Source organism: Neopelma chrysocephalum, unplaced genomic scaffold, assembly GCF_003984885.1.
Source record: "Neopelma chrysocephalum unplaced genomic scaffold, ASM398488v2 Primary Assembly neopelma1_23b, whole genome shotgun sequence".
Classification (NCBI taxonomy): Eukaryota; Metazoa; Chordata; class Aves; order Passeriformes; family Pipridae; genus Neopelma; species Neopelma chrysocephalum.
In genome coordinates this window covers 5,561,900-5,585,408 of record NW_020897692.1, presented here as the reverse complement: position 1 = coordinate 5,585,408, position 23,509 = coordinate 5,561,900, and the positions used below count along the sequence as shown (strand labels likewise).

Here is a 23,509-nt window from a genome sequence, read left to right as displayed (position 1 = left end):
TCCAGCCAGGGATTCTGAATCTCATGAAAGGAATATAGGATTTCTTTCTCCAGCCTTTCTTCTTACCTTCTTGTACAAGCCTTGGCCACAAAATCTGCTGTCATTTTGTACTGCCAGAGCACGCCTATGTATTCCATTGCAGGCCACAGCTGAACTTGACTGCAGAGCTGATTTAGCAAGGCAGGGTCTAATTGGTTGGAGACGGTGTCTTCAGGAAACCTTTCTTCTGCACGACTATATTTAACTCCTTCTGCTCTCAGGTATGATTGCACAGCTTTCAAAAAAATCTGTAGTTGACCTGTTTGACAGATTGTAAGAGGTACATAAATGCATGTACCGTATTTCTTGCCAGTGAACATTTAACATCCTCTCCATTTGTATACAGAAAGGATGGAGATGACAGAAATCATCCTGTTGGGCTCTTTAAAAGCGTGACCTACCCAGACTAACATCTTCTAAATGATTGGCTCTTATTATCAGGCCATCAGCTTGCAGCAACGCTTTCTTCGTCTTCATTCCAGTGGCAGCAATTTTCAGACAGCACATTTTTTCCTGCCATCTACTTTCTCCAAAGGCCAATCTTAGCTCCAAGATGTTAAGTGGTTTGCTGAGGACTTTTAACTGAGAAAAACATTCCATGCCCAGTTTATCCTGGAAACATGGAAAGGACCATTTGTTTCAGCAGCACTAACAAAACAGCAAACAAGATTTGTGACTGCAGTCAAAACTAAGATTTCAAATTCACATGCACACAACTGCACAACAAGTTCACAATCTTTTAGTAGCCCTACTCAATACAGCAGAAAACAGAAATTGAAACCACTGACCACAATTCCTCCTTGTCAAGTTTTTTTTCTTTTCTCTCGTGAAGAAACTACATAGAATATGCAGACAAACAACACTTCAACATGGTAACCTAACTAAACTAGGGGCAATAAATACACAGAATAATAAAAAGTACCAGCAGCTACTGTCATTTGTAAGAAAATGCAGTTTACACCTGCAATTTAAATACATTTTCTTAGAAAAATCTCCTCAAATTCTTAGTAAGCATTTAATGTTCTTCAGAGTCCCACAAAGTAATTACCTTAAAAGGAAGAGGTCTTCCTAGAGACTTCTGTAATATCTTCATATTGGCAGAAACACCAGCAGGATTGACCAAGCAGCTCTGAATCTGCTGTGAAACAGACTGAATTTCCCTGGAAATCCTTGTAGGAAAAAAAAAAAAGAGGGGTAGGGGGGGAAAAAAGCCCACGCAGCTAACAGAAATTTAAGAAATAAGGCAAAAGGATGCATAAGAAAGGCAAGTCCCTCTCTTATCCTTTTACTAATGGGGTAAAAATTCTAGATGATCATTTGAGCAAGCAGAAGCCCAATGTTAGGAACCCTGAATTTTAAAAATGAACAGCTATTTAATATACTGTACTTGCATCACTAATGGCAAACAATGCAAATTAGCTATAATACTAAAGAAAATAGTAATTTATACAGACATTTAACAGAAACAAATCAAGAGCCGCTACACAAAGCTACTCACTTGTTCTGGTCTGATCCAGTAAGCATCTGAGGAATTCTGTCAATTAGGTGTTTCATAACCCAGTGCCAGTGCAGAGACAGAAGTGACAACCCTGGCGAATCCACTGTCACAGTGTCAGAGACTGCCCAGAACCGGTCACGCCACAGCAAGCAGTATAAAATCTAACAAGCCAAAAAGGTTACAGTTTTACCACTGCTGCATATTACAGAATACTTGGTACTTCAAGCAAGAGAAAGAGCAAAACCACTACCACTTCAAACTCCCACAATGCTTTGTATTTAGTGCTACACAACCAGTACTCAACTATAGGTTCTCTAAAAATATCACACAGCTCTACTGGCAGGTGGAACCACAAGCCAAAACCAAGCAATCCCTGCACCATGTCTACAATGTCAAGATTTCAGCAAAATGATATTCATGGTCTGAAAAGGAAGAGGGAGAAGCAAACCACTCCCGTGACCTGCATGCCACCTGTCCAGGTTCAGATGTTCTTATCGCAGATAAATGTGGATAGTCCCTTTACCATCAGTAGAGAGAAACAGGCACTTCTACAGCACAATTCATGCCATCCTAAGCAGGCATTAGAAGGCTTGATGATCAAGTTCTGACTGTCTACATCCCAAATACGTACATTGAGGTAAGATAATTCCCGCCCCAAGTATCTGCAGGCTGAAAACCTACACTCCACACAGAACAAATGAGAAGAAAGAGCACAAATACAGCCACTAAAACAAACATGATCATTTGCCTGCGGCCAGGCATATTCTGAATACCCACAGAAGCACTGTGCTTTATTCCATGGTGCCTGAAACTAAAAATAGTGTTCTGCACACAATCTCATTTCATTTAACTTCCATATATGATGAAAACTCTACTCACATCATGCATGTCATCGTCACTTAAGGCCACCTGAGTAGACTTCACCCAGTGAAGTGCAAACGCATCCCAAAGTTCAAAGAAAGCAACAAGGTTGACCACAATTGCATGAGGAAGACAGTTGTAACTTCCTGGATCTGAGGTTTGGAGAAGAGGGAAAGAAAGGCAGAGAGAGACTAAACATTCCAGCCACATCACATGACACATAGGAGTCAACTTCTGATCACTAGATCCTCTCTAAGGTTGAGAAAAAAATAACAATCTGAAAAGTTCCAAGAATTGAAGTAATAAAAGTAGTCCTTCGCTATTTGCACAATTCTCTATTACCTCTATGCATTTTATATATATCTATAGATATAAAACCCATAATGAGGGAATCATTGATCAACTGCTTCTACGCAGGACAGTAACTTCATCACTGAATTCTTACCCTTTGCTTTAGAAGTTAAACTTCCTCTTCACATAAAACAAAAGCATGTCTGAAGAAGTTGGCTCTTCTTACTAGCTGAAGACAAAACACTATTCTAATTTCTCTCCACCATTATCCTAAAGTTTAGATAATTAAGAGAGAAATTATATTCACTCATTACCTAGTAAAGGCAGGACATAAATAAGGTATATCTAATTTAAGAATAATGTGTTAGATACCACATTAGTCCTCATCTGACTGCTTTACATTCACACATTCTTTGCATGCTCAGGACATACCATGTTTAAAGTACACATTTCATAATACTGCAAATTAACCATATTTCAAATTGAATATAGAACCAAAGGGAACTGAAAATCAACCTACTTTTGCGGAAATCTAGAGACATTCTTAAGACACTGTTTCTTGGCTTCTTGCTGGAAATCAAATTCTTCTCAGTGTGACTTCTTTTTTCTCGGTCAAGAAATAATGCTGCCCTGAAGTAAAAATAAAGTTGTTAAAAATCCAGTAATATTTTAAAGCCTCAGCCTTATGAGAGTGATGAATTACAAAGTGAACCATATTACATTCACTGTATTATGAAAGAACCAAGTGCACCACAACTAATTGCTTGAATATGGTTTCTGGAGAAGCAGGCTTCACAAAGAGCTGATTCCTGACTTCACCAGGTACAAAACAGTAGCGAGCTACTAAACAGGTGAAACACCGTGGCCTGCAGGATATGTGAGCAGCTGCTTCCTTATGCTGCAACCTCAAAATCTGTATATTTTTTACTTTTTTATGAAAAGCAGTCCAAATTCAAAAGTAGGGCAACTATTTAAGTTATGTTAGAGATTTCACACTGCTGCTTCAGCCTCTTTACTACTTTGTCCCACAGTTGTGGTTTGTCTTTCAAGTACTGCAGCCTATATGGAATGCTGCGAGCTCTGCTCCTTATATTAACTGATTAGTTTTAGTATGCATCTACAGAAAACAGAAGCAAAGAATTTAAATACTGTACAAAACCTCTGCCTGGTATTTTATATCACATCTATCAAAACTTAAAAACATACTTGGCAGACACCACAAGTGTTTACTCAGCACTGATTACAGTCAATGGACAGTCTTTACAAGTTGGTTTTTTTTGTAACCCACCGATTTGCTGCAGACTTCAAAAGGGTTAGAAGCTGGTCTGTGTGTTCCATTTCTGTATCGAAGTTCATCGAATTTCTAATGATCTCCAAAAACTGCATATTCCATCTTGGGTCCAGAGGCATCACATGTTCATCTGGAAAGGCAGACGAGACAGGACAGCAGTGGAAACATTACTCAGTGAAAGACTTTTCTTGATCCCCCTGCCTATGCAAGAACATCAGAGAAAGAAAGAAGGAAGCCTAAGAGGAAGGCAGAGTCTTGAACTCTCTCACTCCAGATATCCAAGCAGAAAAATATTAAGTTGACTGCAGGTTCTGTAAAACAGAACAGTGACAGTAAATTAAACAGCAGTCAGATTACCCAAACAGACAGCCTGGAAACAAGTCCAACTCATAACCTAGGCAAAAGATCGCCAACCACCCATGAAAGGTGCAGTGTCACTGTATGTAGCTTTCATGCACCTAACAAGCTTGGAAAGGAAACTACAGGCCTGAACTCTCTACAAAACACCAAGGGAAAATTATAGGCCAGAACATGGATTTCAGGTGGGCTAACAAAAAATCCTGGGGAAAAACAGGGTGCCTAAACTACCAAGTCAGAAAGGCAGGGGATATATGCATCACTCTTCAAAATATTGCTTAACTCTGGAAGCACCAATGTCTTACATCTTTTTTTTTTCAGAAGTACCTGTCATATTTGGCTGTAGCAACTTGATCATGTTACTGACTCCAGATGAGAGGGGACTGGCATAGAAACAACCAAGGGCTACGGCACCTGCTTCCAGCTGAATCCGAACTGAATCTGTAGGTGAAGAGGAGAGAACAGAGGCATAAAAGAGCATTTATTACAAACAAAGAAAAATAAATTCAACTGAGCCAGCACAAGCAGACTGAATCAAATCTGTGCATGCATTCTGGATATGCTGGTTGATACTATTTTGTATTAGCTTCAAGCAGTCTTAAAAGCAGTCAGAACGTCATGGCTGAAGTCATAAATCCAGTAGAGAGTTCTAGTTAAATTGGTGATACTTCATGTATGCTTTAAAAATATGGCTAGTGAAAATCCATGAGCTTATACCTTCAAATCTTCCTCTCAACTAGTTTTGTGGGGGTTTTTTTCTCTCCAATTTAAAAAAAAAAAGCGCATACTTCTCATTAAAGTAATTTTCTAGCTATTTTCTAGTTTATAGACCTACCTGCCTGAAAAGACAGCAAAATAAAAGGGAAGCAATCCCATTAACGTAGTGACAACACAAACTGAAATTTCACATCATAAAAGGAAGTTAAATGTGTGAATTACTTGGACTAACTCCTGTCTAAATTCTCCATATGTTTAATGTGATTAATAAAGTAATTAAGCAGTGAATAGCTCATCTCAACTACTATCCTGAATGTTCAGTGAACACTGCTTCAGTAAATCTCAGTTCTGCAGTTTCTCGGCTTTCTAACCATTTGTATTTTAATACCAAATACACAGAGACATTTTACTGTTTTTACTATCACTAAAAGAAATAGTGAAAAGAAAGGCATATTTGCATACATAGACCAAGAGGGATCCAAAAATAACTATAATTCAAAAGTGGTACAAGTTACACACATGCTGGAATAATAAAGGACAATGTTTAGCCCAAAGCCTCCTGTTGTCCCTAATATGCACAACCTGTTTCTGTCCCTCTGTGGAGTCTCAATGCCCTCAATTTAGTCAAGAGTTGAGAGTTTTCATGTCATAATTTGAATGGTCTGAATGTTTTCACAGAAGACTTACAATTCGTGAAAATACAACAAATCATCCCTTAGGCAAAACAGAAAGTTAAATAATTACATACCAAGCACCTGTGAGAGATTTTTGGCTAAGGAGTTAAGCAATTTAACTCGTAATTTCCAATCTTGATTGGTTGCCTTTTCTATGAACAATTTGACTGAAGCATGGAGAACTTCCATTTTATCCATCCAGTTTGCATCTATCTCAACAGGACTGAATTTGAGACTCTCGGGATTAGTGGACTGCATAATGTTTTGAAGATCTTGCAGAGTCAGTGGTAGTGTCCTGAAACACAAAGAATTCCAGTAACCAAGGGCTCAAACTGCCAGATCCAGGAAATAATATATTTTACAAGTCAAGCTACTCATGATGCAACCATCTGCAGGCAAGAGGGTAGCAACGCAATAATCTTTCCTGCTTTATTTATCTTTAAAACCAGTTTCCAACTTCAAATCAGTTGGGGGCGTCTACCATTAGGAACTCACTATTGCCAAAAATTCATGCAGTACCCAAAGTGAATATGCACAGCATATCACTGAGAAATTCTAATTGATTTGTGCACCAGAACGATATGTGAAGTTAAAAAAAAAGACAAAGAAAGCGTCATTGATTAAAAAACAAGCAAACAAAAACAAACAAAAAAGCAAATGCCACAGAATGTTGCTAAGGTTTTACAATTTCAATATTATATCTTAGTAATAACTTCTACAGATTGTTCTTTCACTGGAAGCAAACCACAGTACCTGTCCAGAGTAGGTTACTAAGCTAAGAAGGCAGAAAGGAAGTTTTTACACCAGTGTTGTGAAAATAAGTGGCACAAGAAATCATTAAAAAAAATTTTTGCATGTGCCCCTTGCACATGCTGCTTCTCTCAGATAGCTCTGTCTGAAGAAGAAAATGTGTTTTTTCACCTGAAGCTACGGGACTTAAAATAACTGATGAATAATCGATTACACGAAAACATGAAATACCAAGGATCATTAGTATATTTTGAATTAGTTAAATACCTGGGTTTTTTAAAGCTCAGAAGGAAACTGAAGGAAGAAATTTTGTAGCTCTTATTACCTATTAAATCCAGTGTTTGCATTCACATTTTCTGCTAAATGCATACTCCCAGCAACTCTCAAAATGGATCAAATGTGTACTTAACGAAGATTAAAGAATTAAGTATTTTATACATATTTTGAAGGCTGAAGCATAAAACAGTAAATAATTAAACTTTTATTTGTAGTGGTTGCATGGAAAGGTAACAGGAACACAGTAACAGAGCATGAAGATCACAGTTTCTGCCTGTGCAATTTGATGAAGAATTTTGCAAGGAACAATGACGTGCCGTGAGTAGTTCACATATATCACATCTTATTTATTAGACAAAAGTAATGTTTCCAGCCTACCTGCAGTTTCTAAGGTTAAGTCTATGCAGACAATACATTAGGACCTGTGCATCACTCCGGACTGTCGAAAGAAGTGAGTCTTCAGCTGCAAACAGACTCGTAGGTAGGGACTCTGGCCACAGTCCCATTGCTAGCAAAGACTCACCCCAAGTTTCATGGGAAGCCAGAGAGGAAGCATGCTTTGTAACCAATTCTAACACAAGCTACAACAAAACAACCAAAAAGCACTTTAGAATCATATTCAAACATGTAACGCGTATTCAAGCGCAACAGCTCGGAAAACTCTTTAATTACATGTATTTATTGTGAAATCAATATAAACCAAATGTTCTAGAAACACTATATAGCCTACACAATAAAAGTACCAAAATATTCCTACCAGAAGTGGAATAACATATTGTACAGTTTAAAACAGGAAGTGAATACGTCTGCAGATGACAACATCCACAGTGTTACAGGCTACAGACTCATCAGTATTAATATCCTAAAGTCTCAGCTGAAGCTGTTAAAAACCAGCCTCAGAGTTCAAACTGGATATTCTCCAGCTCCCTTATGCTGCAAACGAGTGAGCCACTGTCTACAAAATGTAGGACAAATCATGTTTATCCCCTGGGGAATATCTCAAAAAGCATATCCCAAATTCAGAGTCTTTATGCAACTCTCACTCATTTGACCTCTGTCTCCAGTAGCATGCCACAAGGCTGAGGAAATATGTCATGAAAGGGCAGGTGACAGATGAAATTCACTGTACTTCACCATTCAGTACTAAAAAGCTCCAACTTCTGGAGCTTCAACCAATTTGTTGTTACATGGAGAACTGTACTGCTTATACTGGAGCCAAAAAAGGCTCAGTAACTAAAACATACAAAAAATGTTCCGATGCCACTTAACCCCTTTTCTTCATCACTTGACAAATAATTGAGAAGATGTTTAGAATTGTTTGATTCATCTCTCCAAGAGCACCATTTTCATCAATCCCTCGCTCTTAGGCACTTAGGAAACAGGACATAGCCTCAGGAAATTACATTTTTCACTTATCTAGATGATACAAGAGAAGTTTTCAAATACAAGACTTTTACCTTTTGGTTAATCTGCAGTTGTTGTGAGTGGCCATAAACTTCCCAACAGGCTCTGTAAAAAGACTTTGCTAATCCAAAGCCTCTTTGTATTTGCTGCACAATTAATACAGCAGCCTGAAGCAAAGGTGACAAAGATGACACAGAACCTGAAAGATACACAGCATTTAGCTTTAATACTGAAGAGTTCATCCATATGTATGTAATAAGCCCAAGTTGTTAACAAACACCAAACTGACTTTTCTTACCTGCTATTGCTGCCTTGGTTTCTGAATGCACAGCCATCAGTGCGTCACAGACACTATCTCCAACTAAGCCCAAGCCATGCAGGAGTAACTTCAAATCCAGACTGTCCAATACATTTCCATCATTCTCCCCAGGAATGTAAATTTCAATCCCACGATTCCGCATGGCTCTGGATATTTCCCCATGAACTGGATCCATAGAAAGGAAAAGCCTGTTGGATATTAGAATAGAATAGTTCAAGCTGGAAGGGATCTACAACGATCATCTAGTTCCACTGCCTTACATTCTTAAGATGTAACTTAGGTCCTTAAACTATCACTCCAGAAGCACCAAATCTGCTCTTCCATAAAGTAAATTCATCTTCATAAAAATGGGGACACTAATATCTAGAAAGCCAGAGACAGCTACTGAATTTAAATAAGAAATCTGTATTAATAGTTATACTTTGAAATTCGATACAGATATTCTGCGTGACTTTCAACTCATATCTGAGTTATGTCTGTTTTATCATTTGCCCACTTCCAAAGAAAAGTTAAGCTATGCCTCTGAGCTATAAAGACTTTTAAAAGACTTAGCAACAGCTTCAGATAAATCTGTGCTGTTTAAAAACTAAAGTATTAATTACCCAAGTAATTAATACTACCAGCAGACAACTCTTAAAAGCAAGGAGGAAAATCTACTTCTGAGATACAATGCAGTGAAAACAGGTTTCTGAGAAGTCAAAATGTTGTTTCCAATTCAGAGGAACCGGAGCATATCAGTCCCAATATTCTTTTCATGAATTTATAAGAGGTAGGAATTATACAGAATACTCTATATGCTCTCCTCCCATTTTCCCCAAAGACTCATTCAGATCCGAGACAACAGATTGCCTGTTTCGGTTTGGGTGGTTTGTTGGGGTTTAAAGTTCTATCATTGCAGGAAACTCAAATTTAAAGATTGGATGGAAAAAGCTGGGAAGAAAATTATTATGTCCATATACCAGCTTTCATTACCAGCTTATCTAAATACTTCACCATCTTCAACACATGTTCCTTCAACTACAGTGAGACAGGGAAGTGCTGAAATCTTAATTTAGAAATAGAAAATCAAGGCAGTGTTACACTGCTATGAATTTTTCAGTATATAGTCTGTGCTACAACAGGGATATAAAGCCAAGCCTCTTAAGCTCTCTCTCATATGCTTATCACAGTGCAGTTTTCTTCCTTGCCAGACAGTGTTACCACAGTACATGACAAACTGAACAGCACTCCAAACACCAAAAGACTGGCTCACTTTTTATTCTAAACCTGCTATTTGGTAAGGGGGGAACATAAAAGGCAAAAAAAACCCAAAACAACACCAAACAGAAATGCAAGGCACCTGAAGTTTGGATGAGGAGCTATTGTAGGAATTGTGCCATCTATCACACCTCTCTCACTCATGGTAAGAACACCTCCTGGTTCAAGTAAAGCATTCAAGCGGTCCAGCACAGAAGGGCTGTTTTCAAAAGAAATTCATATGGTTATGCAAAGGTAACAATTTGACCCCTTTCTGATCTGAAATCAAAATGGTACCAGTCTTAAGCAAAAAGCAAAACAATTACTTTATAAAGTAACAGGAAAACCATCAACTGCTAAGCTGGAAGGAAGCTAAGAAGGAAGACACTCTTCCAAAAAAATCTAAGTTACTACTCCTGTGTATTATCAAATACAAAACGTTCAGCTGTGAACCATACAGTAAGAGGCAAAGTCAATTGAGTAGGTCAAAGGACTCACTCACTGAAACAAGGTCACTAAAATCTCTTACTTGCAGAAATTAACATTGTCCATTAAGAGCCAATCTCCAGATTGCAGGGCCTGAACCAACATTCCATCCACCCACTCAAAAGTGCCATGGTTGTTACAGTCAGCAGACTGGGCCTGTTGCAGCTTGAAGCGCCGGAACTCTTCTACCAGGTGAGTAAACTCTGAAAGGAAGTATACCTTACATTGAGACTTACATTGCTGAGGAAGCTTCCTGTTCCATTCAAGAAAAATAGTTGGTATTTGTTCATAAACATATATGCTTCCTCCTTTCTAGGGGCACATAACAGCAGAGGCTCCAACTCTTCAAGTAGCCTCCCGTGAGCCAAATCTCATGTGAACAGAAGGGGTTTGCAAGCAGAGACATATAACCCAGGTTGACACTTTCCTCCCTAAACAGATACTTTTCTCCACCCCTTCATCCCATCAGATGAAATTTGATGGATATTAATGCCTTATGTTAAACAATGATTAAAAAAATAAAAAAAGGAAAAACAACCCATATGTTACTCATGACATTCATGACGATCAGCTGCAGAGTAAAAATGCAAGAATAACATATCCAAGTTCCCTTTCTTAGGAATACAAGATAAGAGCTTGTATTGCATCATATGTTGAGTAGCTCAATACAGGAGAATTTTGGTACTTTAAATTGCCCACCATACGTACCTGCCTTTGAGTAAGAATTTATTTTGTTATTCAGTCGCTGGGTAAGCACAAGTATTCCCTCCAGTTTGCTCACTAACTCAGCTGTAACACTTCTACCTCCTTCACCCAGAGATTTGGGTTTGTAATTCAGGATGAAATTGCTCCAAGCACGCAGCACAAGTTCAGAGTCATCTGCACAAATTTCTGTCAGGAGAAGACTGTCCCTTACAAGTGTGCTCACAGCATTCTCCACTTTTTCCAAGAGGCGCTGCCACGGCCTATTGATATCAACCTGCAAACAGGCCATTACAGAGTTAGCTCATGCAAAAGACTGTGGTGACTTAGGCTCAATTTCTAAACAGTAAGCTCACAGTGACTGGCCACTGTTAGGTAGGAAGGAGAAATATTACCAAAACAGCATTTACCTGTTCAAATCCGCCCAGGAGTTCAGTTGTATCCATTGCACTGTTCATTGCCATGATTTTTAGTCGATGGCCAGTGAGATGGGCCAACAGCTCAACAAGACTGGTTTTGCCGACAGTTGCTGGGCCCACCAGGATTACCATCCAGCTCATGTGCACACATTTCATTATGGACTCGAGGGACTGCAGTGAATGATGCAGAAATGAGAGATTTCTGCCAGGATGAGGAATGTAGTTGCCACGAGAAAGAACTGAATAACCAATCTGAAAGGGATCAGAGACACATGGATGAATACTCCAAGAGGCAAACGGGAGTTTAGCTGTGCAAGTTGCTTATTTTTCTCTCCCCTCACAAAATCTCTTGTCAACAGTTTACCTGAACATTATATGGATTGATGTGAAACGCCCTGGTTCCTGTATAGACATGGGCCTCCTGGCCAAAAATGTCTCTAAATATGGAAATAACCTAGAACAGTTGAAAGAGCAAAAAAGAGACTTATCAATTCAAGGTATCCATTGTTCCAGAGATTTGCTTCTAGAAATTTACTTCTGAAGTAGCCTTTCCTCTCGGCTCCACAGCCGTGTGATAGTAACACAGTTAAATCACAAATGTCATTTAACTCAAAGTACAGCCAGCCATTAACACGAGTGTGAGTTGCACACAGCAACCCCTTCATTAATCATGGTTTCCTGTGACTTGAAATACTGTAAGCAATGCTTCTCTTTAACAAAGTACTGGGATAGAATTCACTTAATAACACAGAAAAATACAACAACGTTACAGGGAGGGGAAAGTAAACCCATGAGAAAAATATGCAGTCACATACAGTCAGTAACTTCAGTCTTTGACTTCTAGTTTAATACCTTTTAAATGCTGTGAAACTAAACAAAAGCAAAAGACTTCCAGGCAAGAGAGGGAAAAGTAGGTTGCAAACATTATTTAAAACAGAATCACACAAGAATATGTTGTGTTTTGCTCTAAGTCCTTTGTTATTCTACTTGCCTTCACTTACACCAGCTTTCTGCTTTTATTCTAATTAAACTGATATTTCAAACAGCAAGGGGAGCAGGTATATATGTCACACCTCAAAATCCCAAACAAACCTATTTTTCTTTTGTAAGAGATAATGTCTATGAATGAATTGCAAAGAATCTTCAAATTTACACTTGGATTTCTGTAAATATTTCCTGACCATCTGAAGAGCAAGGAAGGAGAACACACAGCTCACCTTTTCTTTGTCTTCCTTGGTTCTCATTCTTTCTCCATATACCAAAAACACATGCTGGCCTGGATCATAAGATCCTGGTGACTGATCAACAAGCATTAGCTGGCACCAGCGGAAAAGATCACGTAAGTTGAACTCCCAAGGTCCTCCTTTCTGTCCCCATTTTCTTTCAGCCATGACTTCTTTGTCAATCTGAAAAAAAAGCAGTAATTAAAAATATAATCTTTTATTCTACCCACGAGGTGGTTTCAAATATTTTTTCAAAAAACTCAACTGAACTTCTGCCTTTGGCACTGCTTGCAAGACAGATGACAACCAAAAGAGCAAGTTACATTCACTTAGCTGAAAATATGTCAGAACTAAAGCTTGATTTAGTTTGTCCTCTACTATTTCTCCAACACTCAGCTCAATTTTCCTGTTCACTCTTGCACTCTTATAAACTAACATTCAGTAAGATGCTGCCACAGGAGACTTTACATAACGTCACAGAATACTACTTTCTCTTAAGATTACTACTACTGTGTATGCATGTTTTGTCTTCTATGAAAAACAATGCCTCATCAATTATCAACCAAGAATCTGATTGTCATGGTACAAGAATTCAGGTACTGGGTTTAGTGGTATTCTTTACTTTCTTCTGCATATACTTCCATCCCTCTTGTTTTACCCATGCAGCTCTCTATAAAAATGTATAACATGAGACTTGTTGCATTTTGCCTACTTCTACACAAAAGAAATTAAAATATACTTACTTTGTTATTGAAAGCAACCATTTTAACAATAACAGTTTTATCAATAGCAGGAAACAATGTATTTGCAATAAACTTCATATCTTCTGCTGACAGTGGATCAACATACACCTGTAAAATCAAGAGGATTCAGAGTGTTGATACAATCAGAAAACTACAAGACAGGATCATGACATAGTTTAAGCCAAACAAATAAGCTTGCCTGTGTAAATCTATTAAGAAAGGACTTGGGCAGACCCTTCCTTCCACCTCCTTGCCTGTACGGATTCTGGCATCCAAAAATCTTAGTCGTCTTGTGCTGTACATGAAAATTCATTCCCAATTCTGGAACATAAATCTCAGCTCTGTGGTCAAAGCATGCATTTAGCCCCTCTAATACAGACTGAGAAGCCAGATTCAACTGAGGAAAGAAATAAGGATATAATATTAATGCTCCACAAAACATTTTTGCATAGTCTCTAGTTTAACAGTCTGGAATACACAGAAGGTAAAATTCAATTTCTTTGCTGTTCTAGAACTATGACATGTTACTACCTCCACCTAGACTGCTATTACACTGGGACAACTAGCACTTTTCCTTATAGGCACTTGTTATTTGTACTGTGTTTTTTTCATTTTGATATCAAAACAATTCTCCATTGTAAAACCTGCATGTTCAAGATGTTTCTTCTGAACTTTCGTGACATTCAGTGTTTTGTTGGCTTGTTTTTTAAAAGGTGGCAGTCTAGGCCTATTTAAATATAATGGTTGTTTAAAGTCACATTCTACTCAATAGGGGGGAAAAAAGAGGTATACAAGAGGCTAAAAAATTCAAGAATTTGCACTGTGTAGTAATTAGAATGCACACTGCCAAGAAGGCAGATCTGTGCACATGTATGCTTGAAAGCATTTGCTACATGGTACATGAACAAACCTGTGGTGACAGGATAGCTTATATTCACATGATGGAACTCTTCTCTATATCAATTAAATCAGTACCCAACACAATATATTTGTCCCAGCAAAACATCTTCTATTTCAGTGAAATTATATTCATTTAAGACCACGTATACCAAAGCTTCTATTGACAATCTTCCCTAAAAACTTTCAAATGTAATTCAAATATGTTCTTGGTTTTCTGCAGTAATTTAGGCTGGGATTCAACCCTTGTTCTATCATATCAAAGAAGTCTAGTCCTTGCCTCCCTCTACGAAGAGTGAATGGGCAAAGGGACTTAGTAAAGGGAGATTAATTTTCTCATACGTGGAATGATCACTTTCAATGTGGCACTACATGCACATAACTAAAAGTAAGCAAAATTTATTTCTGTCATCAACCTTTGAAGCTATTCCTCCCACATGCCAAAACATCAAGTTTGTTCTTCTGGAATATTCCACTTTATTTTCCCCCAAACCTGAATTTACCTCATCTAATACAATCCAGTGTCCAGCCTTCAGTGCTGCCAGCAGCGGTCCATCACGCCAGGCGAATTCTCCTCCCTTCCCACCTTCAACAGGCAAGTCTGTTCCAAATAAGTCTGTCACATCCTTTGGGAGTAGAGAACAAGACAGGGGAGTTGGGCAACTACAAGACTTCACAAAAGATCATAAACAGCCTTTGTTGACTTTACTTAGCATTTTCTCCCTTCCTTTTTAATACCTACATTTAGGTTTATTTAAAAATTTTCAGTAATTGCAAAATGCTAAAAGGTTTTCCATTGCAGTACTCCAGTGACCAGCTACTATTTTTAAAAACAAAAGTTTAAGTTGGAACAGAAAAGCTAAGAAGCCTTAAAACTGTTTTCAAGTAACATCGCAGAAGCCAAGAAAAACATAGTACACAAAGATACGCATGACTTCACTTGAAAACAACAGAAATGTCTGGGAATTGGCATTCACTCAGAGAAGCTTACTGCTCTTTCTGGTTCCCCCACCCATTCAGTTTTATCTTTAGACCAAGAAGGAAAAATTGACATCTCAGACTCAGTGCCAAAGTTAAAAAGAACTGCATTTTTAAAGTTAAACAAAACTTCTACCCTGCCATAACACCAAGTTACAAAGATGGTACTTTATTCTACCGTTTGTTCGGACAGGTTGATTCTAACAAGACAGTTTCCCGAGGCTTTTGCCAGGGCAGCAACTAGACTGGTCTTGCCCACTCCTGGTGACCCCTCCAACAAAATAGGTTTGTTAAGCTGTAAGGCTCTTAACAGTCTTTGTGCATTCACTGCTGTAGTCCCAGCATTTAAAGCATAATCTGTCATGTTGTTCCTCTGGATAACAGGGCCTAAAACAAAGGAAAGGTAAACCAGAAAACAATTAAACCAGAATGTTTATGCTGGAGCTGCTGACAGTGTGACTCTGAATGAGATCGTTATGTCTGTAAATTGCTGATCTCAGTACAGCAAGCAGTGGAGATCAAGCTTGTATGCCATTCTCAGAGATCAGGCACATGCACTTTCTGTTTGACCCATAGCTGTGTCTCAACCCATCTCCGCATATTTAGGTTGGATTTTGCAAAAAGCATATGAATATATCATTTATTTTGTCAGGAAACTTCAACACCTTCTGGTTCATGAACTAAACTAGAGAGCTATCACTGAAAAAAACATAAATCTGTCCTTGTGCTTCAGACATGAGGATTTAAAACTCAAACACAGCTCTTGAAAAACTGACACTGAAGGATCCAATTCAGTCATGCTACAAAATAACGTATTAATCTTTTCCATACACTGCTTCCTGTGAAGGAAGACTGCTTTAATTAAAATGTGCTTTCTCTTTACTGTTATTATGGCATACAGTGGGGAGAGAGTACAGAGCTTGTCTGCCAAATTCCAGCCAGTACAGCTCACCGGGACATCACTCCCCCAAATCTGTAATACAGCATTACTCAGGTATACAAGACACTAATCACCAATTTATCTTACACATCCTGATACCTGTTTAGTATGAAAAGGATCCAAAGAGAATCCTTTTGTGATCTACTCAGCAGAGAGGAACTCAGTAATTTACAAAAAAGCATTACCTTGTACACTTTTATGCATGACTAACACAATCCATGAATGCCAAAATGTTCAAATATGAATGATCAATACAGCATTAGGAACACATAGTTCCATGTAGTAAAAACTAACCAGCTGAATTAGAAAGCTGACAGTCATCACTTTTTAGTCCTGTCACTGTATTTTAAGGGTAAAAAGCACTATTTTGCTAGTCTCATCTGCATTAATCTGTCCCATGAAGAACTGAAATGCAGGGACTAAATAATTTTTGCAAAGACTGCAGCAAATTTTTTAGAGCCTACAGCAAGGCAGGACATTAGTCTCCATTTTGTTTAGCTTTGTACTCAGGACCCCTGCTTCCCATGCTTTACACAAGGGCCAGAATGAGCTGCAGCTTTAGTTACTGGAACTTAACAGGCATTCTGACCATGCAAAAGTGGCAGAAAATTACAACTCAAAATTAAAAAAAGCTTTGTTAAACCAAAAGAGTCTGCGAAAATTAGGCCATTAACCATTAAGAAGTCATCAAAGAAAGGGATGAACAGATATGTCTTAATAAAAGTGACTGAGTTGCAATCCACACACTTGTGGAGGCAGAAAAGGCATTTTTTTAAGGCTTGAGAACAAATAAATTGTTCTGTGATGGTTCAGGTATCCTACTTAGATTTAGCGAATAACAAAGCTACTGAAAATACAAACCACAGAATAAACCACCCACTCCCACAAAGTCTCTTGCCTCTTGGAATAAAAAAGGGGCGAATTCCCATGAAGTTGTCCATCCATACAAACTCTTTTTCCTTTGTTCTCTCATAAATCTTTAGTTCATTCTTCTGATAATCAGTCAGCTCAAAGAACTGACTCATTTTCTCACATAAAAATGTCAGGCATTTTTCACGAGCTAATAAAGCTGTATCAGCTGAGCAGGATGTTGTACCTGTAGTTAGAAAAGGTAAGTAAGTGTGTGCTTTACAAACATAACTAGGCACGTTCATTTTATGACTAAGAAACTCAATTCCTTCTGTGCACACAAGTTTATATTTTATTTTAGTGCTTTTGCTTGCGAATGCTTCCAGTACGATTTACCATGGACAAATTGTTCTGTAAGCAACAGAATTAAGGACACCTTATTTCCAAAGCCCGTTCTTCTCTTAAGCTTTCTGTATTATTCAACTCTTGCTACCGAAACACAAGAAGGCATATGACATACATGATATTGTTAAATGGCAGCGAAAACTTCTCCCAGAAGTGTTCCATGCTGGCCCAAAACATTTTGTTTGCATTTGACTAAAAAATATTAATACAAATATACAGTTTCATATGTTTTGCTACTAATGAGCACTGAAGATTTACCTGATCCTATTCCATCAATATATACCAAACATGCAGCATGGATAAAAGACATCATTGGAGAAATGTGACTGTATCCCTTGGCAGAATTCGACTCATTGTCTACCATGACGTTCATAAAATTAACCCAGGACAAGACATCTCTCACACTGAGAATACACTGGCGACCAAACTCTTGATTAGTCAGCCATTCAACAAAGTCCATCATGAGTTCTGCTATGTCTGCCCCTAAAAAGGGAGTAAAATAAATAAAAATCAAATAAATTTGAGTTAGAAAATAATTTTATTGGTTACATCTACCACACTGTTGTAAAAAACATCTCTTAAGTAGGTACAGTTGTAATGCTGAGCAACGCGGGTGGGTACTCTATATCCTAACAGGCAGAATAACTGAAGAGTAAGTTTATGCCTACGCTGTCATTACAGATCCTTTTAAATTCAAGTAACAAGACAGAATCAAGTGACTAATACTAACAGTGAAGCTGCTGGCAGAAAGTAAAGTGACAGTTCTTTTAACACTCTACATAGAAACCAAGTTGGGACACTATAGGGCTGGGGATAGTTCAACTACCTGGATGGTGAAGTAAATACAGCCTTGAACTTAATTTGGCTAGCCATATAACATACATATTAAGGGAAGAACAAAATCTAAAATATATCATAACTGTCCTCAGAGAGAGATGTAGTTCAAAGAAAAAGGGTCACAGTGGTGTAAATTCTAAGAAAGGGTTGGCAACCTTCAAACTCATTATTTTCTTAGCAATGTTTGACTACGAACACACAAGAATACCCACCTTCATGGTTTACTGCACCCAGAGACAATCCTGGATGAAGATTGTGTTTTACAATCTGTATCAAATCATCACGGCCATTGCTTTGTGGACACCATATTTCAGTAAATCTATTGCGCAATGCAGGAGAAAGCTGCAAACAAGCAGAATGATACAGCAATTCAAATTACATTACATCATATTCCTTAATGTCACAGTTAACTGATAGCCTTGTAGCCACTCTACTTGTAAACCATTAATAAAGTGAACAAGCTAGACCTTTCCTTCTAATTTTGAAAAGGATGTAACAAAATCTTTGAGAGAATGCATATTTTAAGATTTCTAGTAGTAGCATCAATGCAGGAAACGGCTGAAAAAGAAAGTTCAAAACAATATGGGAAGAAATGAACCTGGTTTGCAAGCACCAAAGTTCCATTTCATTCTAGGACACCATGTATCAAACAATGGCTTTGTAATCTCTCTTTGCTTAAGACACAAACTAGAGTTCTTTTTTTAGACCTAGCTTCCAACACTGTTTAAAAGTTGTGGGGGTTTGAGGGGAGTTTGTTGTCTTTGGGGTTTTCTTTGACCTGTTTTTAGTTACTTAAACCTGAAGTTTAGAAACAGAGTTTTTCCATTTAATAAGAAAGACCTTTTGGGATGTGATGTTCATATTTACTGAGACAGACATGTCTGTCACTTCCTGAATAGCATTAGGGAAAATAATCTACTATGCAACTTTGTACTACTCCGGACTCATATTAGAGCTGCTTCACAAGTCACAGTTCCTGTACTTAAAATACCCTATATATCAAGCCTATCTAGAGTATGGAGAGGTCTAAAGCTTTCTTTGACATTTTGCTGAGTGTTGACTTACAATGTCAAAATGATACCACACAAAAGTGATGGAAAACAGATACAACTTAATCCTCTTTTAGAGCAATGAAGCAGATGACTACTAGAAAGCACTGGATGCCAGAATTGGCACAATGCACCTTGTACCTCCAATCATTTAATGGTAAATATGACCTGAAAATGCATGCTGTACTTCCAGATGTTTTGACATTTACCTCTTTTTTCCCAAAGTCACCTCCTGGGTTCATGGTTGCAAGGATACGAAACTTCTTTCCTGCAACTAATAGTTCTACCTCGTTCTCCTCATCATCTTGACCTCCTTTTTCAGCAAGTACCAATGTCTTTTCAGCTTCGAGAACACTAGAGAGAAGGTTAAAAAAATTGTTTATTTTAAATTTTGCTTCACACTTCCAAAGGTCACTTAAAAATGAAAATCAAATTAATTGGCCTGGTTAAACTTTCATTTGCCCAATATAATGGGTAACAGAAAAGACTAAAATGAGGGATACTGCTGCAAGTAGATAATGAAATTAAATTTATATTTTAGTATTTTTTTTACACACAGAAAGGAGGAAAATAACTAGATTTTGTTCCTGGGATTTGACAGGGTGTATAGTTTACAAGAGCTCACTGACAGGTTGAAAATATTAATATTGTAGATGCTAAACTGGAAATTTTAATTTTAGTTTTATTTTCTAACTTGACTCATGGTTTGAAGTGTCTTCAGATGCTGTTTAAACTGTTTCAACTGAACTAAGGTTTACGTTAATTTCTTTATCCAGGGACATAAGATCTCGAATAAAGCAAATCCTTTCATCACTGTATTTTTGTCCATGAAACAAATACAGCTATTTAAATGCAGATTAGCCTGTAGCGGCACTATAAAGCCAAATATAAAGTAATGGCACCAACCAAAGCATTTGAAATCAATACAATCAGTGTAGCAACATATGTTAAGTGAATATAAACATATCTGCTTTCCAACAGAAATACCTTTTATTTTTCCGTATAAGTTAAGACATTAAGACTTCAGCAAGACACAGCATATTGTCATCTTAATCTACTATCCTCTACCCCAGCTGTAATCAAAATTTCAAAGAGCAAAAAGAGCAAAAATGGTCTAAGTATTACTGTGATTAAAACTACCACTGCTAACAGATGGATGACAATTAGAAAAACAAAGCCAACCAGCACAGAAACTGAAATACGAAAAAGGCCAGCTATTTGTGCCACTGTCCCTTTCAGTAAGAACTATAAAACTAAGAGAGCAGCTCACCTAGGCCAGGAAACAAATGTGCTAGACTTACCCCACTCAATTTTACGTAATGAACAGACACACTGAGGATGCTTAATACTAACATATTTAAGACATACCTGTTAAGTCGCTCCAGTACAGAATCATCAGCTAAAGAAATCTCATCAAGGAGGAAAAAACCCTCCTCTTTCATTGCTAAAACAAGAGGTCCATCACACCACTCAAAAAGTCTAGAACCATCAGATTCTTCCTAAGAAACAGAAAATGAAATGAGAAGTCATAATAATTGCTACTTTTTGCTTCTGTGGTCACACTATCCAAGCTATTACTGATGCAGAACAAACCTGTTCTTTTGACCTCTGCCTGACTGGGCGCAGTCCTCCCAGGAAGTCTGACGTCTCCATGTGCAAGTGGCAATTCACTGAGTATAGCTTCTGATTTGTTAATGCTGCAAAGATCTGACAAATGGTAGTTTTACCACACCTGCAACAAAATAATTTAATTGAAAGGGATGAATTAAAAAAAAACAAAACTCAATCAACTCGCTTCGGACAGGATTCATACTTTCATTGAAGACCTATGAGGTAAAGGACCAGCATGCAAATTTCCTCCCGCTCCTTTCCTTGAAAGAAATGTATGCAACATGAAGCCATTTTTGGCACAACAACTGTTGCTGACTTGCGCAAGACGCCTTTAATTAAATTTAAATCAATATCTGCATTGATGGATTTTTGCAGGTTCAAATTTATTTCAGTGTGCCCTTACAGATACTCAACCAGCCTAACATTCCACTTAACTGGAAATGATACATGCCCAGATCAAGCCCAAGTCCAAGGGACAGCATCTACTTCCACAACCTCCTTTGCAGCATATGAGGCGGAAAAGTGGTAGCAGGCTATATTCAAACTCTTAAAATATGTAAAGTGAATGTACTCTTAAATAGAAAGATGTTACAATTCCCCAGAAGCAGCCACTCCAGTAAGGCACAGTGAGATTCTACAGGACTCCTTGTAAAAGGTGGGGATAGAAGTCAGCTCACTTCCATTTTACTACTTTCTGTATAACTTCTATGAAGTTATACTTACTGCAAATAATTCCATTAAAGATTTGTGTTGAAAGGGACACAATTGCTGCCCCTCAAAAAGGAACTGTGAAAAACAAGAGCTGCAAGTCTGCCATGAGAGAGGCTTAAATGTCCCAGATCAAAGCAGCACTGAAGCCCACACAATCATTTTGTGTCTGACTCAGTGGCTGGTGCAGCATTACAAAGAACTGCATCATAAAAAGTAAGATTACCCAGTGTCTCCCACCAGCAGTACTGGTTCACCAAACTCCAGGGCTCGTCCCACCAAAACAGCAAGTCTCCTCATCCCCCGAGTCCAGACAACATGGTTAAAATCTCTATCCATCACTGACATCCGCGTGGAAGATTTAGCTGCACAACACAAAGCAATCCATCAGTTTCAGTCACACCTAGAGAACTACCAGTGGGGTCCTCCTAGGAAACTCACCCAGTAGCTTTTTGACACTTTCCCCTGAGAAGAGAGATTCGGGATATATTTTTTTCTTGAAGTGTTTTTCAAGGACACTCTGAATAACATCCACCTCCTCCTGTTTCCTGACTCTGCCTGCCAGAAGCATAAAACCTATAAAACAGAGGAAGAGAGAAAGAAATTACTATCTGGTTAATCAGAGACAAAAATTTACACTTAAGAACTAGGGTTGGAAAGCAATTCTACTGACACTTAAAGAGCTGAGACAGCAGAGCTCACCATCATTTGCTAAGTGCTGAAGCCAGTCATACTCCTTCTCCAGCTGTTCTGCCAATCTGTACCTTTCAGCCCAACGAAACAGATCCCTCAGGGTAATGAACCCATGCTTCCCAGCAAACACCGTCGAACCTCTGCGATAAGACTGTCACAAGAACAAAACATGAGTCATTTTTTTATGAACGTGTTCAAATGCTTTAAGTAAAGCTAAGCAGAAGTCTTTGTTGTGACACTTCTACAAGTAAATTCTATGGAAAAAAAAGAAGTCTAGTACAGTCACAACTCCCAAACACAAACCCCTTTCAGGCATGTATCTGACAGGTACCAGGAACAAAATAATATAGATAGCAATAAAAAAATACTAAGAATAAAATAGGTACCTGGAATAAAAGAAAATCTAGTTTGTGCTGCTGTAATTGATTTTAAATACAGGGCAGATTTAGCTACACACTAAATGTCAAATGTCTGTTGAACACAGAAGTGTCCAAACGCATCCCAAATTATTGCTTAAAAATAAAAGCAAATTTCACATGAATTAAAGACAGCTACAAATCCAATATGTACTTTAGATCCAGAGCAAGTGATAATTCTGTGTATCAAATCCCAAGGTCTCCAGTCATTTTTTTTTCGCTGCTAGCTTTCTCTCAAATCTGGCATCACCTTCCCTATTCTCTATTTTAACCACTGGAATTAGTACCTTAGTGGGTTCTCTTCCATCAGTTATGGTTTAGGATTTTAAATATCTTTCAGATAACAATACCTCTCCCCTCACCCCCCTCAGGAATTTTTATTACTATGTGCATATTACTTTGAAATATGTTTGCATTTCTTATACTAAAAGAAGAAACTCTCATACTTGCAGGTCTAACATGACTTTGACAAGCTTGCTGCAATAAGAAGATGGCAAACTGCATCTCCTGTGCAGGATAGTTTCCAGTTCAGCACTTGGCAATTCATCAAAATGCAGTTCCACAAAACGATTTCTGAAGGCTCTGGACAAAACCTGAAATAGGAGACCATACTATTGCTTGAACTTTTTCCTTTGATATTCCTCATGTTATATCTTCTCCTACACATCCAAAGGAAACATGGATGGTATCACAGCGTACAAATTAGCTCATACACATAAATATTGAAAGAAATCATAAGAGACAGTCTGGATGAAGACAAAAACTTTAAAATGTGTTGTGTTTTAACCACAGTAGCACCACAAAGCCATAGGCTCATTCTCCCTACAATGGGATGAGGGA

The 23,509-nt window shown here is 38.0% G+C and overlaps 1 protein-coding gene across 2 annotated transcripts in view; it reads right to left on the bottom strand.

Moving 5' to 3' along the window:
• Nucleotides 1-23,509, bottom strand: part of MDN1 (midasin AAA ATPase 1) — a 96,047-nt gene that overhangs the window by 40,450 nt on the left and 32,088 nt on the right. For both annotated transcript variants that reach the window (XM_027695308.1, XM_027695314.1), the window contains exons 26-57: nt 23,116-23,262; nt 22,263-22,404; nt 22,002-22,136; nt 21,787-21,925; nt 20,835-20,973; nt 20,610-20,740; nt 19,451-19,595; nt 18,405-18,534; nt 17,614-17,838; nt 17,000-17,197; nt 15,340-15,548; nt 14,687-14,809; nt 13,486-13,683; nt 13,287-13,394; nt 12,538-12,726; nt 11,685-11,774; nt 11,312-11,572; nt 10,908-11,178; nt 10,243-10,402; nt 9,817-9,933; nt 8,457-8,665; nt 8,212-8,357; nt 7,133-7,335; nt 5,803-6,023; nt 4,665-4,778; nt 3,978-4,110; nt 3,210-3,319; nt 2,417-2,550; nt 1,538-1,698; nt 1,088-1,208; nt 441-651; nt 67-298 (exon numbers count right to left, since the gene is read on the bottom strand). In XM_027695308.1, coding sequence (XP_027551109.1) covers nt 67-298; nt 441-651; nt 1,088-1,208; nt 1,538-1,698; nt 2,417-2,550; nt 3,210-3,319; nt 3,978-4,110; nt 4,665-4,778; nt 5,803-6,023; nt 7,133-7,335; nt 8,212-8,357; nt 8,457-8,665; nt 9,817-9,933; nt 10,243-10,402; nt 10,908-11,178; nt 11,312-11,572; nt 11,685-11,774; nt 12,538-12,726; nt 13,287-13,394; nt 13,486-13,683; nt 14,687-14,809; nt 15,340-15,548; nt 17,000-17,197; nt 17,614-17,838; nt 18,405-18,534; nt 19,451-19,595; nt 20,610-20,740; nt 20,835-20,973; nt 21,787-21,925; nt 22,002-22,136; nt 22,263-22,404; nt 23,116-23,262 — 5,252 coding nt within the window. The remainder of the gene's footprint in view (nt 1-66; nt 299-440; nt 652-1,087; nt 1,209-1,537; nt 1,699-2,416; nt 2,551-3,209; nt 3,320-3,977; nt 4,111-4,664; nt 4,779-5,802; nt 6,024-7,132; nt 7,336-8,211; nt 8,358-8,456; nt 8,666-9,816; nt 9,934-10,242; nt 10,403-10,907; nt 11,179-11,311; nt 11,573-11,684; nt 11,775-12,537; nt 12,727-13,286; nt 13,395-13,485; nt 13,684-14,686; nt 14,810-15,339; nt 15,549-16,999; nt 17,198-17,613; nt 17,839-18,404; nt 18,535-19,450; nt 19,596-20,609; nt 20,741-20,834; nt 20,974-21,786; nt 21,926-22,001; nt 22,137-22,262; nt 22,405-23,115; nt 23,263-23,509) is intronic.